The sequence below is a fragment of the Heptranchias perlo genome, chromosome 7 (genome assembly GCF_035084215.1).
Source record: "Heptranchias perlo isolate sHepPer1 chromosome 7, sHepPer1.hap1, whole genome shotgun sequence".
NCBI lineage: Eukaryota > Metazoa > Chordata > Chondrichthyes > Hexanchiformes > Hexanchidae > Heptranchias > Heptranchias perlo.
In genome coordinates, this window is record NC_090331.1 from 54,785,292 (window position 1) to 54,802,217 (window position 16,926).

Below are 16,926 nucleotides of genomic sequence, written 5' to 3' on the forward strand. Positions count from 1 at the left end.
ATGCCAGAAGAAAGCATTGTGTGAAGTAAAATGAACTCAAGCTCCTCCAGGCAAGCCACTTTGATGGACATTTAGGTACCTGCTTTCAATATGGCACAAAGCAAAGCCAACGAAAAGGTAAGAAACCTGCTTACGGGCAATAAAAGAGTGACAAATTATATGTGAGATAGGACAGAAGGAAGAAACCATAGCAGAGAAATCATTTAATTCTGATTCAATAGACGAAGCAGTGTGCGCAAATATATTGGAATACCATCATACTGTAAAAGGATAGTGGCCTTGAATTCCATCTCCATTCTACTGAATTTTCAATCATAACTTTATCATTGTTAGGAGAGGTCAAGCAGAGGCCAGGTGCTTCTGCATAGTAAGGAATTCAGAATGGGATGGGAAATAAATACAAAGGAGAACCCTCCCTTTAGCGCTCTCAAATGTATCAACAACAGCCTGCAAGCAGGTAATCTACCTGCAGTTGTGCATGTCTTGGGGAGATCAAGGTATAAAACAAAATGGGAACGGACCCTATAAAATAAAGATTAGTTATGAAAACTGATTCGTAGTGAAACTGCTGGCTCTGTGGTTTTTTTAAAAATTGATTGTTGAAGAAATTCTTGTGTAAATAAAAATTTGAAAGTCGAGCCAACATTTTACTTAGCCACTCCAAATAAGACAGCGAAAATATGTAAAAGTATCCAAGTTGTAATTTGATGTTTTAGATAGATACTGAACTTTCTTACTAGAATGGAAACATACTGCATTTAATCGTGTTATCACACATCTTATGTCCTATGTAGTGCCCCATGCTCTCATTGGCTATTTGTCATTATTGGAGACCACTTCAGCATATTTAGCATTCAGAATATTTCTTTCCACTGAACTCTTGCATGTTAAAATAATTTTCAATAAAAAGGTCTATTCCTATTCACATGCTACAGGAATAACTTAAATTTCAAAAATTGTATTGATAAATCATCTTTTCTGAATTTGAATTACATAGGGTTGCACTGAATTGCAGGGTCTTCCCCATCTTTTGAGCAGATCATCCTTCACATACCAATGGACAGTGGGAACATCAGGCCACCTAACTCTGTCCTTCATGTCATACATAAGAATTAGATGTATTCTCAGTTCTCTTCCGCTTGATTAACTTTCTTTAGTTGCTGAACTTCTGTTAAACTTAAGTATTCCAAAAACAGTAGCTGGCTTGAAATTGTGCCAAAAGTTTTTTTTTCTTCTTTTACAGGCACAACTAATATCTGCAACCCATATATTACATAGATTTTTTTTAAACATAGAATGTACAGCACAGAAACAGACCATTCGGCCCAACAGGTCCATGCCAGTGTTTATGCTCCACACTTGCCTCCTCCCTCCCAGTGGAGTGCAGTGTTATTATAAGGATCTCCAGTGAATCAACAAACCTCATCAGAGGCAGAATTCAAGACACTTCAATTTGCTAAATCTGGTTGTCTGCAATCATCAAGGCACACAACTTTATCCTCCATATAGCAATTCTAGATGATCATTTGGAGAAACAGGAAGAGTGCTCCAAAAATAAATTAACTGATCATTCATCTCCTTACTGTTTGTGGGACCTTGCTGTGTGTGATCTGGCTGCCACCAATGTGACCACACTTGCAAAGCAACAATAATTATGCTTCAAGACAGATTCATTGATTGTGAAGCATTTAGGTCTAATCAAGGTATAAAAATGAAATTAGTTTAGGGAAATCATTCAAAGAAATATCTTCTAGCATCCTTCAGTAAGTAATCTACATTTCTTCCTTTATTTCCCCCCTTGTACCATGGACAACTTTGATTCAGATATTGGGCAGAGGACAGGGCATATATGTTACTGGGCACAACTAAGTTCAAACAATTATTCTATAGTCACTTCCCTAAAGTTCTAAAGCCAAATGCTAAAAATGAGAATATGTTTTGACTATAACTCTTGCTGAAAGGCGCTTAATATCACCAGAGAAATCGCATCGTCAGTTGGGTTACGGCAACAGCAAATGACACAGTTCATAATTAGTTTACAAAATGTTTTCAAACATAGAATGATAGAAGTTTCCAAAGTAGTGAAGTTCTACACAGATCCAAAGAACTGAATCCAATTTTCATTTAGAACAAAAACAGAACAGAATGATAATTTGAGCGAAATGAAGATCAGGAGTACTTTTGGTAGAAATTTGATGTCCTAAGTACTGCTGTAGCCTGGTTCTTATTAGTAAGGATGGGTAGTGTCCAGCACATGCATACATTTGCTGTAACCAGAGAATGTAACCAGCAAGACAGAAACTTTAGATCACAACATGCAATAGGTTAAAAAAAATACAAAAACAAAGTCGCCAAGTCAGCACCAATAGCGTTGTGTCCAATGATACTATCCTTTCAATAATCATTCGTTAAAACTGGTATTTTATGGTTCAGCACACAGAAAACAAATCACTTGTCACAAGGTGATGCATATTGTTTCAAATGAAGTAAAAGTATTGGGGCTAGTAATTGTGTCAAGGAATTTGACTTTCTTCCCCAACTTTGTGCCTCATTTCAATAATGAATTTTTTTTACATTATTAATAAAAGTGAAAATATGTTCGTGGATTTACTAGACAAGAAAATGTTGCAAACTGTTCTAAATTTAAAGCTTACCTTGACCAGGTCTTGGAGTAGCTGGCATTCCAGAAGGCAACTGTAGATCAAGCTCCTATCAATAAAATTATCAAAATGTAATTTATGTTTACAAAATTAGACTGGTCATAGTATTACTCCTGATACCTTAAAATGTTCTTAGCATTCCTTTCAGGATCATCTTCATTCTTAATGTAAGCATCTTCTACATTCCACAGGAATAAGATCAGATTGACAACAAAGGAAAGAATCAACGGGTATAGGCTCTTCTACTGTGGAAATACTGGACTGACAATCGGAGCCTGGTAGCTGTAAAGTGTGATTGGCAACTGGCAACACCCAAGTTATGCTGTAGATTACAAATCACACTCTGGCAAAAAATTCACGTAACTACCACTCTCCAGTAATCTCTAAATGTTTTGGGAGCAGGAGCGCTGCCTTTCTCCAAAACATTATAAACTTTAGAGTTCTGTTTTTAAAAAGTGTCCAAAAAAGGTCCAACTGATTCCTGAGCAATATTTAAACCTGGCTTAACATTGCACTACAGTTCTATTCTAATACAATGTGTGGTGTTAAACCCTGCAGTGTGAAATTCTTTAAGTTTGAATCTGAACAATGAGTGTTATCAAACACCAACTAAGACATAGATTGAAACTGCCCATTTCATGTTACAAATCACAGCCAAAGTGAGAGGAGTTGCAATTAATCAGTCTATGCTGGATTCAAACCAGATCTAAAAGTGAAAAAACATTATACTAACCCAGTGCACTATCCAGTCCCCTTGGACTGCTATATTTCAGCATTTTGAGATATTTTCTTTGAGCTAAACAATCTAAGGAAAGTATAATGAAAACAATTAAACACTTTAGTTCTATTTTACATTTTTGCCTCATAAAAAGTTGAATGCATTGTGATGCATTTGGGTAGAGGTAGAGGTAGAGGCATGTGTATATCATGCACGGTTACTCACTTAAGGCAGTGGAACAGGAGAGGGACTGGAGGTGGGGGAGGGTGGAGGGGGTCTTACTTCACTGAAGGTCCAAGACCAGCATTGAGAGATCATAGGGAATGTTAGGGTATACAGCTAGGGTGGTTAAACTAGAAATACAACATTTACCTTATACAAAGTCTTGATGCAGTGGGGGATATCAAGGTACTAAAAAAATTCCAAAGGAGGGCCACCAAAATGATAGTTAGTTTCAGAACTCTTCAGCTCAGGAAACTGGGGCTTTTTTAAAAACTGAACAAGTGTTTAAAGAAAAAAGAACTTGCATTTATATAGCACCTTTCACGACCGTAAGACGTCCCAAAGTGCTTTACAGCCAATGAAGTATAATGAAGTGTAGTCTTCGAGGTGATATAATTGAGGTCTTTAAAATGATGAAGGGAATAAATTCTGTTTAGTTGGATAGGTTATTTGAGCTAGATAGGACTAGGTGGCATCAGTACAATTGTGAGTTGGGTGAGATGACAGGAAGTATTTCTTTTTTGCAGCCTGACCTCTGGTTTGTACAGTTATTAATCTGAAGGCTGGACTATGTGTATACAAGTTAATAAGGCAAAATGACGTATGTTCACATGGGAGATAAAAGTAAAACAGATTTTAATCATGAAATTAATTGGCATCACAGAAATCAGATATTTAAAGCTAAATGAATGGATTATGCACTGAAACCTGGATAAATGCATGCTGACCTAACCATTTATATTGATCTAAATTATACAGTAATGTCTACCTTACATCCCGTGGAACTATTTGCTAGCATTACTTCCTTAACCCATACCATCAAAGGAGAACAAGTCATTCATCTCATTGTTGTTTTTGGGATGCTGCTGGCATATAATAGCTGTTCCATTTTGCTAAATTGCAAGTCACTGCACTCTAACAGTAATGCATTGTCTGAAGTGCCTTGACACATCATGTTGATATAATAAGACCTATAAATGCAAGCATATTATCCCGATACAAAATGTAATTATTTGGAATCTTCGGCTGGTTTATCAGAACTGAATTGGATGATCCAACCCTCGATTAGTTTTTAGCTATGCGATGTTATATCAATATGCCTCACACTCTTCCTATGAAGACTTCTTGATCCAACTTTGACACACATATATACATGTACCTCAGTGGACCAGAACTGGATACAGTAATCAAGGTGCAACAGACTGTACAGTTTGATCACCACTTCCTTTGTGACTTATATTCTACTGTTTTGGCTATGCAGTTCAACATTTCATTGACTTTGTTGATTGCTACTTTGCATTGGTTGGACATGTTTACCATACAGTCTACAAAAACACCTAGACCTCAACTTCATTTTTTAGCTATTTCAACACCATTCATGGAGTACGTGTATTGCTGTTTGTATACAAGTGCTCTGATCAACCATTCCCTTCCATTATGTTTACATAGTAGTTTCAACCAATTTAAACACATTTTTCTTCCAACCATTAAATGGATTTTAACAGGTCCCTTTTCTTTTTCCACTGCAGAGATTACAAACTGTAGGATGACCAAAAATCCTTACACCAACTGTTAATATGAATCATTTGAATGAAAAAGGCGTAAAAAGCACCCCTTCCCAACAGTACAGTAACCGAGAGGTTTATGGTACTGGACGAACAACCCAGAGGTCATGAGTTCAAATCTCAATGTCAATTTATGAAAGTGAATTTAATAAAATTGATAATTTGATGGGCCAGCACCAGAAAAAAATTGTCATAGAAACCTAATGACTTCACTCATGTTCTTCCTTTAAGGAAGGGAGCCTGCCACCCCTGCTTTGTCTGGTTTACATTTGACCCCAGTCCCATGCTACGTGGTTGACTCTTAGTGCCTCAAATGGCCTAGCAAGCCACCCAGTTGCATTCAATCACTACAAAATTCAATAAAGAGAAAATCAGACGGATCTATTAGCAACGACCCATTCATCCCATCAGGCAATCACAGCCTGATCAACCCTGCAAAGTCCTCCTCACCAACATCTTAGGGCTGGTGCCAAAGTAGGAAGAGCTGTATACAAACCAGTCAAGCAATAGTCTGACATAGTCACACTCACACTTGTTGCAGACACGTCAGTCCACGATAGTATTGGTAGAAGTGACCACCGAAGACAAATTCTTATCTCCACTATGAGAACATCCTGTTGCATGTTGTGTGGGACTATCGTGCTAAATGGGACAGGTAAGGATAGATAGCAGCCCACCTATGAAATGTTGTGGGCCGATAGCAGTCCATCTATGAAACGTTGTGGCCATCAGCAGCAGAAGAATTGTAAACCACTACAATCTGTAACCTCATGGCCAGGCATACCCCTCACTCCTTGATCACCATCAAGCCAAGTTACTAGCCCTAGTTCAATGTGGAGTACCGTGAGCAATACCAGGCATACCTTAGAATGAAATATCGTTGCATTTACATCTGTATGCTGATCAAAAGCAGCAGGCTATAGACAGAGCTAAGCAGCCCCACTGACAATGGATCAATGTAAAATTCTCTAGCCCTACCACATGCAGTCAAGAACGATGATAGGCAACCAGACAACTAACAGGAGAAGGCTCTGTGGACATTCCCATCCTCAACCATGCAAGTGCAAGAGACAAGGCTGAAATGTTTGTAAGTGTCTTCAATGAAAAGGGCAAAGTGGATTATCCTACTTGACCTCCTCGCAAGGCCCCCACCAACACAGATATCTGTGTTCTACCACTTTGGTTCACTCTATCTGACATTAAGAAGCAGCTGAGTGCACCAGACACAGCAATGGGCCCTGATAACATCCTAGCTGGAGTGCTAAACATTTTTACACCGGAGTTAGCTTTTCTGCAACATCTTGGCTTGGGCTGTTGCAGTACAGCTACAACACCGGCATCTACCCAACAATCGCTCAGGTATATCCTATTCACAAAAAACAAGATAAATCTAGCCTGGCCAATTACGAACCCTTCAGTGTCCTCCCGATCATCAATGATGGATGGAGTCACCATTAGAGATACCTTCCCATCAGTTTGGGTTCTACCAGAATCACTCAGCTCCAGACCTTATCACCTTTCCACCATCTACAAGGCACAAGTCAGGAGTGTGATGGAATACTTTCCACTTGCCTGGATGAGTGCAGCTCCAACAACACTCAAGAAGCTCGACACCATCCAGGACAAAGCAGCCCACTTGACTGGTACCCTATCCACCACCCTAAACATTCACTCCCTTCACCACTGGCGCACAGTGGCTGCAGTGTGTACCATCCACAGGATGCACTGCAGCAACTCGCCAAGGCTTCTTCGACAGCATCTCCCAAACCCGCAACCTCTACCACCTAGAAGGACAAGGGCAGCAGGCACATGGGAACAACATCGCCTGCACGTTCCCCTCCAAGTCACACACCATCCAGACTTGGAAATATATCGCCGTTCCTTCATCGTCGCTGGGTCAAAATCCTGGAACTCCCTTCCTAACAGCACTGTGGGAGAACCATCACCACACGGACTGCAGCGGTTCAAGGCGGCGGCTCACCACCACCTTCTCAAGGGCAATTAGGGATGAGCAATAAATGCTGGCCTTTCCAGCGATGCCCACATCCCATGAACGAATAAAAAAAAGCTTTAATCCAAACATGGACATGAGAGCTGAATGCCAGAGAAGTGAGAGAGCAGCTGCCATCAACATAAATGCAGCCTTCGACAATTATGACATTGAGGGGCTCTAACAAAACTGAAGTCAATTGGAGTCAGAGAAAAACCTTCAGTGGTTGAAGTCACACCTGTTGCGAAGGATGATGATTGTGGTCGTCAGAGGCTAGTCCTCACAGCCCCAGCATATCACTGCAGAAGTTCCACACGTCATGAGTCGGGCAGTTCACTGGCTAATCCAGTGTTCAGCTGCATTCACAACTCCTCTAATAATGAAGCAGCCCAGGCCAGCAGGATCTGGATAACACCCATGCTTGGGCTGCCAAGTGTCAGGTTACATTCGTGCCACGCAGGTGCCGGGAAATGATAATCTTATACAAGAGAAAGCCCAGCCATCTCCCCCGACCTTTAACAGCAGCACTGACAAGTCCCCAACCATCAACATCTTCGGGTCAATGACCAGAAACTGAACTGGACCAACCAGATCAACAACGTGACTATAAAAGCAGGACTACCTATCATCCAGAAGGCTCAAGTCAGGAGTCTGATGGAATACTCACCACTCTCCTGGATGGGTGCAGCCGCAATAACTCAAGAAACTCAACATCATCCACGATACTGTGGCCCACTCGATCGATGCCCCTGCTACTGGATTCAATGTCCCCACCCACCCCACAATCACTGGTGCACTGGTTTAACCAGTACGATCTAAAGGATGGTCTATAGCAATTCACTATGGTTACTTCAACAGCATCTCCTTCCCCTGTGACCTTTACCGCCAAAAAGGACAAGAGCAGCAATGTCGTGGGAACACCATCACCTTCAATTTCCCCTCCAAGTCACACACCATCCTGACGTGGACACATCTCGCCATTCCTTCATCATCATGGGGCCAATATCCTGGAATTCCCTACCTAACAGCAATGTGGGAGCACCATTGCCACAAGGATGGCAGCTGTTCAATAAGATCCAGCACCACCTTCTCAGGGCAACTAAGTATGAGCAATAAATGCCGCCTTGCCAGCGTCGCCCACATTCTCAGCACAAATAAAAATGTTATTTTTATGACTGTTTTTAACAGAGCACCAAATCTCAAGACTAGGGATCAATAATTATTCTAAAAGGTATCTACCTATAGCATTATTCTTTCTTGCTTTCCTTTACCAATGCTCATTAGCCTGCTGCATAATTTCAGCTAATTCAGTTTTTATTTGATTTCCAGCATTTGCAATTTCTTTTTATTATTCTCCAATGGTTCAACAGTTGTGCAAATGTAGTTTGTGTGAGATGTTTGATGCATATTAGCTCTCAGACATAAATCTATCAATACACCCAAATAAGTGTAATTATATTTGACAGCAGTGGCATAATTCAGTAAACCTACCAGGCATCAATACTGCATTCTATCATATTTCAGATTTAAAAGGGTTTCCAGGGACTGTGTTCCACAGTGAGTGAATGAATGATTTTTCCCTAACATATTAATAATTTGTATAAGGAATCACTGAGCAGAAGGAAAGAGATAACTGACCCTTTTTTTCTTTGCTAAAGTCCAACAATCCGTTATTGGATTGTTTTTCCCCACACAGCCACCTCCACCCACTGATCTAAATGCTAACTGCATTTTATTTTCACTAACTACATTTTATTTTCGATGAAACAAAAAGACAAGAGAGCTGAAGAAATTCAGCAGAGACAGTGAGGCAGAAATTGAGTGAGAGTTTTGGTCCTTATGGGAGTTTGGTGCTGAGAGCACGCTTAGGCTCATACATCAGATGAGAGATGGCTTAGTCACATTTCGAAAGAACCAGCACGGAGAGATGGCAAGGTCACGGTGTGTGCATGTCACTTGATATGGGCCATCCTAGATCAACAAGGTATCCAGGGTGATACACTGGCATTAAGTGTTAGAGGATTGTGACCCTTGAGTAGAACATAGCTGAGCTCATGGAACAACTGTCTACACTATGTAACATAAAGGATGGAGCAAGTTCAGTATTCTGCGACGAGTAGCTCACCTCCTAACTCTCAAAGGTACGCCACCACCTACAAGGCACAAGTCAGGAGTGCGATGGAATACTCTCCACTTGTCTGGATACGCACAGCTGCAACAACACAAGCAGCTTAGCACGGTCCAGGACAAAGCAGTCCGCATGATTGGCACCTCATCCACCACCTTAAACATCCACTCCCTCCATCACCGGTGTACCGTGGCTGCAGTTTGCACTATCTACAACACCTCCCAAACCCACGATCTCCACCACCTAAAAGGACAAGGGCAGCAAGTGCATGGGAACACCATCACCTCCAAGTTCCCCTCCATCCTGACTTGGATATATTTCACCATTTTCTCATCGTCATTGGGTCAAATTCCTATAACTCCCTACCTAACAGCATCATAGGAGTACCTGCACCAGAAAGAATGCAGCAGTTCAAGAAGGAGGCACTTGGGATGGGCAATAAATGCCAGCTTTGTCAGCGATGCCCACATCCCGAGAATGAATTTTAAAAACACAGAAAAGGTTAGTTTCAGGGCCGAGGAAACAGACTGCAGCACAAAAACTCCAGGATGGTAGCTACACTCTACATCAGATTGGGAGAGACAGATAAGGTATATAAAATCATAGTTTGATGGATGGCAAAGGAAGGAAGGGTTCAGATTTCTTGGACATTGGGACCATTTTTGAAGGAGCAAGCAGGAGGGATGTCTTCACCTGAACTGAACAGGTACCAATGTCCTTTTTGAGAGAATAGGGCAGTGGAATAGATTTATACTAGTATGCAAAGGGAAGGGCAATCAAAGCTTTTATCATAGTAAGAATAGCGGATGTCAAAACAAGAAGGGATAGGGAGCACTGAAGTCACAGGACAGGAAGGAACTGGGATAAAGGCAGTACATGTAGGCATGGTGATAACTAACAAAGGGGTGCGGTGTAGAGATACTAACACAATATCAAAAAAAGGGGAAAAAAATTAGGCTATGAGGTAGTGAGAGATAAAAACACTGTTGTAGAAGGAGCAACAATAATCAAAATTTAGAGCAGAAAACCAGGAAAGAGAATAAAGGTCAATGTTCCAAAAAATTGGAGTCAGAATTATGAATGTGAATGCACAAAGCATTCAAAAAATTGGAAAACTAGAAACATTAATAAATATGGAACAATATGTAGTAACTAACAGATGTGACTTAGGTTTGGACAAGACTAAAATCTTAATATTCCTGGTTATAACATATTTAGAAGTGATGGGGGGAGAGAAAATAGATTCTATCATTGCACTAGAATGTAATGATGTCCTTCAGATGTGCTAACAAATAAGAAGGGAAATGGTATTGTATTACAGGTCACCAAGCAGTGCAGATGAAACAGAGGTGGAGAGATATGCAAGTTCAAGGCAATAACATGGAGTGATTTTAATTATCCCCCAAGAGAGACTGGGATAAAGGTAAAGGTAATGCACATGTCCAAGTCGGAAACACTCTTTAGAATGCATTCAGGACTGATACCATGACCAATATAATTCTAGTCCAACAAGAAAAGGAGCATTACTAGATTTAATTCTGAATTTGGGCAAACAACTGATTTTGCAGTAGAACTAGAAAATAGTGACCACACATAGTTAGGTTGAATGCATGAATAAAAAAGGATAATGAAGTGTTAAAATAAAAGGGTGCTGGACTGGAAAAATGTAAAGTTAACAGAGATAAGTGAGGATCTTGCCGAAATTAACTGGACAGAAAAGTTATCAAACAGATCGACAGATTAGCAGTAGGAAATCTTTAAAAGAGACAGATAGCGTACAAAATAAATATATTCCTACAAGGTGAAAAGGGGGAACAAAGAATAGAGTTCTGTGGATAAATTGATTAAAACTAAACAAACTTAAAAATGAGGTATCTGATAAACTTAGGGCTAACAATACTAAAGAAAATCATGAGGAATATAGAAACTTTAATAGGGAGATAAAGACATAAAAGGGCTAAAAAAAATGAAAAAAGGCTATCAGATAATAAAAAAAAGAAATAGCAAGGGCTATTATAGGCATGTAAAAAAAATAAAAATAGGTTGAGAGGATAGGACTGCTCAGGGTTGATTCTAATTGTGAAGAATGAAGGCATGGCAAACATCTTAAGTAAATATTTTGAAGTAGGAATGCAGGTATAATAGGAGGATAATTGTTAGAGATAACTGCAGAAAAGGAAATGGCTCTGAAAAAAAGAAATCAACAGAATAAAGATGGATAAGTCAGTGAGCCCAGATGGTGGGCACTCTAGGCTGTAGAAAGTCAGAAGGAGATAGCAGAGGCTTTGGCCACTATTTTTTAATCCTACTTGAATATGTAGCCAATGTAATACCTGTATTCGAGAAGGGAAGAGAAGGATAACTATCGACCAATTAGTTTAATGTCAGTTTTGGGCAATCTATTACAATAAAATTCGACATAAAATTAGTGAGTATTTAAAAACACATGTTAATGAAGGCCAGTTAGCATGGATTTGTTAAAGGCAAATCGTGTTCAACAAATTTATTAAGAGTTTTTGAAGTGACTGATTGGATAGGTAAAGGGAATGCAGTAGATGCATGTGAATGGATTTTCAGAAAGCAGATTCAACAATTTTTTGTGCAAAAAGGTAGGTTTGAAGTAAAAGCTCAATACATAAAGATTGGTTTAGCCTATTTTGGCCCATCAGAAACAGGGCAATTCCCCTATAATAAACAAAATTCATGTGCCAATATCAAGTTTTAGAAACCTGTTGAATTCCATAACAGTTCATTCTTAATAGATATTCAGATGTTTGATTGCATTCCAACTACAACAAATTAACTAAAAGAAAAGTTAACACAGCATAAAACTAGTGTTTACACACTCAAAAACAAAAAAGCAATATAAGAGACATATATACATCGCTCCATCATAAGGTCAGAAATGGGGATGCTCTCTGATGATTGCACTGTTCAGTCCCATTCGCAACCCCTCAGATAATGAAGCAGTCCGAGCCCGCATGCAGCAAGACCTGAACAACATCCAGGCTTGGGCTGATAAGTGGCAAGTAACATTCATGCCAGGCAAGTGCCAGGCATCACCATCTCCAACAAGAGAGAGTCCAACCACCTCCCCTTGACATTCAACTGCATTACCATCGCTGAATCCCCCACCATCAACATCCTGGGAGTCACCATTGACCAGAAACTTAACTGGACCAGCCATATAAATACTGTGGCTGCAAGAGCAGGTCAGAGGCTGGGTATTCTGTGGCGAGTGACAAACCTCCTGACTCCCCAAAGCCTTTCCACCATCTACAAGGCACAAGTCAGGAGTGTGATGGAATACTCTCCGCTTGCCTGGATGAGTGCAGCTCCAACAACACTCAAGAAGCTCGACACCATCCAGGACAAAGCAGTCTGCTTGATTGGCACCCCATCCACCACCCTAAACATTCATTCCCTTCACCACCGCGCACCGTGGCTGCAGTGTGTACCATCCACAGGATGCACTGCAGCAACTCGACAAGGCTTCTTCGACAGCACCTCCCAAACCTGCGACCTCTACCACCTAGAAGGACAAGGGCAGTAGGCACATGGGAACACCACCACCTGCACGTTCCCCTCCAAGTCACACACCATCCCGACTTGGAAATATATCGCCGTTCCTTCATCGTCGATGGGTCAAAATCCTGGAACTTCCTACTAACAGCACTGTGGGCGAACCTTCACCTCACAGACTGCAGTGGTTCAAGGTGACGGCTCACCACCACCTTCTCAAGGGCAATTAGGGATGGGCAATAAATGCTGCCCTTTCCAGCGACGCCCACATCCCATGAACGGATGAAAAAAAGACACATTTCTTGCCAATCCTAAACTTATATCTTCAGAATCATTTAGTTCCAGCTTTAAAGACTTACTTTAGCCTTCTTGGATTCTGGATCAAATCTCTCCAAAATTAGTTTGGCATTCTTGTACGTCTCCTTTTCCATGACCTCCTCAAGCTATTTGGAAACACATTAGAGTCACATATTAATGTTTGGTCATAAAACTTCAGTATTTATAACAATTTGAATGTTAACAGACAGCAAATGACAACATTCAAGCTCAAAAGGGTCAAATGCATCAGGGTCTTTATTGAAAACTTTCCTATGGAAACTAAATTAAATATGGCAACAATAACAATGTCCCCCATCACCTCTGGCTGGTACTCCCCACATAATTTGAAATATCTGATTTTTTTTTATTAAAAGCTTAGCAATTTCAGTAAATTTATTCAGTGAGCATTTAAGCCGTGTGGAGTTCGCTGAATGAAGGGCAGCAGTTGAGGCACTGCAATGAGCCTCAGTACCTCTTGGCTAAGGATAAGAGAGGGGGTGGGGAAATCATCTGGCATTCTTGACCACTGTATAGTGCTGCCTACTGAAAACGCATTTGTATGAATGTCGGGTGAGGACAGGATCAGGCCCAGCTGTGATCTTTCCCATGGTGAAAGAGCTAGTAAGTATAAAATTGGCAAAGCCATGATTTTCAAATGTAAGCACCAGAATTAATAGTTTACAAAGATACACTTTCCAGAAAATACAAGAGATAAAATTGCCCTGTACACACTATTGTTGAATGTTACAGAACGTGGTAGCTGGCAACACAAATTAAATTTTATAATAATTTTAGAAATACGAATGTGTTTTTTAAAAAAATGTTAGGCTTTTTTTCCTATTCCTCCCTCATAAATATTAAACAGTGCAACCTGAATTTATAATTTAAGCTAAGCATGTGACCCATTATGAATGCCCCACTACAATTTTAAAAAATGCTTTTGCATTTCTGTTTACAATACGTTTTCACAGTGAGGTGACTAGCACCACTTTGAACATTGGTGCTTTAGTGGCATTTTCTTTCTTTCCTCCTAAATCCATGAAGGGCAAAAATCAGTCATAATTAACTTCAAATTGCAATAACTTAATCTGTTTTGCAGTTATTAGCAAAATCTCATGTTCAGAAAGAGATCTAGTAATGTGGAATAGTTACAAGCATTTTGCAGGCCAACCAGAACATAATTAAATATATAATCAATACTATTGTTTCCCCCATCAATGAGTTAGCCAAAAGATTATTTTGCTCTCTCTAGTAGATCGATTTAGAGTTTTTGTGACCCAACTATTATCATGAAAAAGAACAGATAAGAGCAAAGGTCAGAGTACAAAAAATGATAAATACTCCGGGAACAGAAAAAGTTATAGGAATAATAAAAATACACGCTAAAAATAAAGGAGTGATGAAAAATAAGTATATATTAAATTGCCTGTTTAGCAATGTAGAGGGCTTCCACAAAAAAATGTATTAAATCATAAAGTGTGAGAAAAATACTATCAAGGCATACGGGCAGGGTGGGGACAGGTACCCAAATAAGAGTTCTGTACAAATGCATGTAGCATAAGAAATAAAACAGATGAGTTAGAAGCACAAATTCAGCTTCAAGGGTAATATGTAGCTATGAGAGAGACCTGGCTACAAGCTGAGCATGACTGGAAGCTAAATATTCTCGGCTATAGGATCTTTAGAAAGGACAGGGAAATTGGGAAAGGAGGAGTAGCTATATTGATGAAAGGCACAATTACAGAAGTAGAAACAAAGGATTTCAATAAGGGTGATCAGGCAGTGGAAAAACTATGGGTAGAACTAAGAAACAGCAAAGGATGCAAGATTCTGGTGGGAGTTCTCTACAGGCCTCCTGACAGTAGTAATCTAGTGCAGGGATGTATAAATATGGAGATCAAGGAAGCATATAGCAGAAATTGTGCGGTTATAATGGGAGATTTTAATTTTTACAGACTGGGAGAAGCAGAACAGCTGAAGTCGTAAAGTCAGTTTCTGGAATGTATTCAGGACAGTTTTTTGGAACAATATGTTTTAGAACCCACAAGACATAAGCCGACACTAGATTTAGGGATGAGTAACAAACCAGAATTAGTTAGCAATCTGAAAGGAACAGGAGTAGGCCATTTAGCCCCTCGAGCCTGATCCGCCATTCAATGAGATCATGGCTGATCTGTGACCTAACTCTATATACCCGCCTTAGCCCCATATCCCTTAATACCTTTGGTTAACAATAATCTATCAATCCCAGATTTAAAATTAACTGAGCTAGCGTCAACTGCCCTTTGCGGAGGAGAGTTCCAAACTTCTACCACTCTGCCAGTTAGCCCAACATCTGTGGTGGGTAAAATTTTGGAATCTATTATTAAGGAGACAGTAGCAGAACATTTGGATAAACATAATTTAATAGGACAAAGTCAGCATGGCTTTACGAAGGGGAAGTCATGTCTGACAAATTTGCTTGAGTTCTTTGAGGACATAACGTACAAGGTGGATAAAGGGGAACCAGTGGACGTAGTGTATTTAGACTTCCAGAAGGCATTCGACAAGGTGCCACATAAAAGATTATTGCTCAAGATAAAGAATCACTGGATTGGGGGTAATATTCTGGCATGGGTGGAGGATTGGTTATCTAACAGGAAGCAGAGAGTTGGGATAAATGGTTCATTCTCGGACTGGCAACCAGTAGCCAGTGGTGTTCCGCAGGGGTCGGTGCTGGGTCCCCAACTCTTTACAATCTATATTAACGATTTGGAGGAGGGGACCGAGTGTAACGTATCAAAGTTTGCAGATGATACAAAGATGGGAGGGAAAGTGGAGAGTGAGGAGGACATAAAAACCTACAGGGGGATATAGACAGGCTGGGTGAGTGGGTGGAGATTTGGCAGATGCAATACAATATTGGAAAATGTGAGGTTATGCACTTTGGCAGGAAAAATCAGAGAGCAAGTTATTATCTCAAAGGCGAGAAACTGGAAAGTACTGCAGTACAAAGGGATCTGGGGGTCCTAGTACAAGAAAATCAAAAAGTTAGTATGCAGGTGCAGCAGGTGATCAAGAAGGCCAACAGAATGTTGGCTTTTATTGCTCGGGAGATAGAATATAAAAGCAGGGAGGCATTGCTGCAGTTATATAAGGTATTGGTGAGACCGCACCTGGAATACTGCATACAGTTTTGGTGTCCATACTTAAGAAAAGACATACTTACTCTCGAGGCAGTACAAAGAAGGTTCACTTGGTTAATCCCGGGGATGAGGGGGTGGACAAATGAGGAGAGGTTGAGTAGATTGGGACTCTACTCATTGGAGTTCAGAAGAATGAGAGGCGATCTTATTGAAACATATAAGATTGTGAAGGGGCTTGATCGGGTGGATGCGGTAAGGATGTTCCCAAGGATGGGTGGAACTAGAACTAGGGGGCATAATCTTAGAATAAGGGGCTGCTCTTTCAAAACTGAGATGAGGAGAAACTTCTTCACTCAGAGGGTGGTAGGTCTGTGGAATTTGCTGCCCCAGGAAGCTGTGGAAGCTACATCATTAAATAAATTTAAAACAGAAATAGACAGTTTCCTAGAAGTAAAGGGAATTAGGGGTTACGGGGAGCGGGCAGGAAATTGGACATGAATTTAGATTTGAGATTAGGATCAGATCAGCCATGATCTTATTGAATGGCGGAGCAGGCTCGAGGGGCCGATTGGCCTACTCCTGCTCCTATTTCTTATGTTCTTATGTTTGCGTGTAGAAGTGATTCCTAACTTCACTCCTGAAAAACCCAGCTCTAATTTTTAGGCTATGTCCCCTAGT

At 40.3% G+C, this 16,926-nt stretch overlaps 1 protein-coding gene across 3 annotated transcripts in view; it reads right to left on the reverse strand.

Moving 5' to 3' along the window:
• The window catches only part of LOC137323729 (endoplasmic reticulum junction formation protein lunapark-like), a 103,972-nt gene that overhangs the window by 30,619 nt on the left and 56,427 nt on the right, over positions 1-16,926 (reverse strand). For all 3 annotated transcript variants that reach the window (XM_067987591.1, XM_067987593.1, XM_067987592.1), the window contains exons 7-8: positions 13,165-13,248; positions 2,655-2,709 (exon numbers count right to left, since the gene is read on the reverse strand). In XM_067987591.1, the coding sequence (XP_067843692.1) occupies positions 2,655-2,709; positions 13,165-13,248 (139 nt within the window). The remainder of the gene's footprint in view (positions 1-2,654; positions 2,710-13,164; positions 13,249-16,926) is intronic.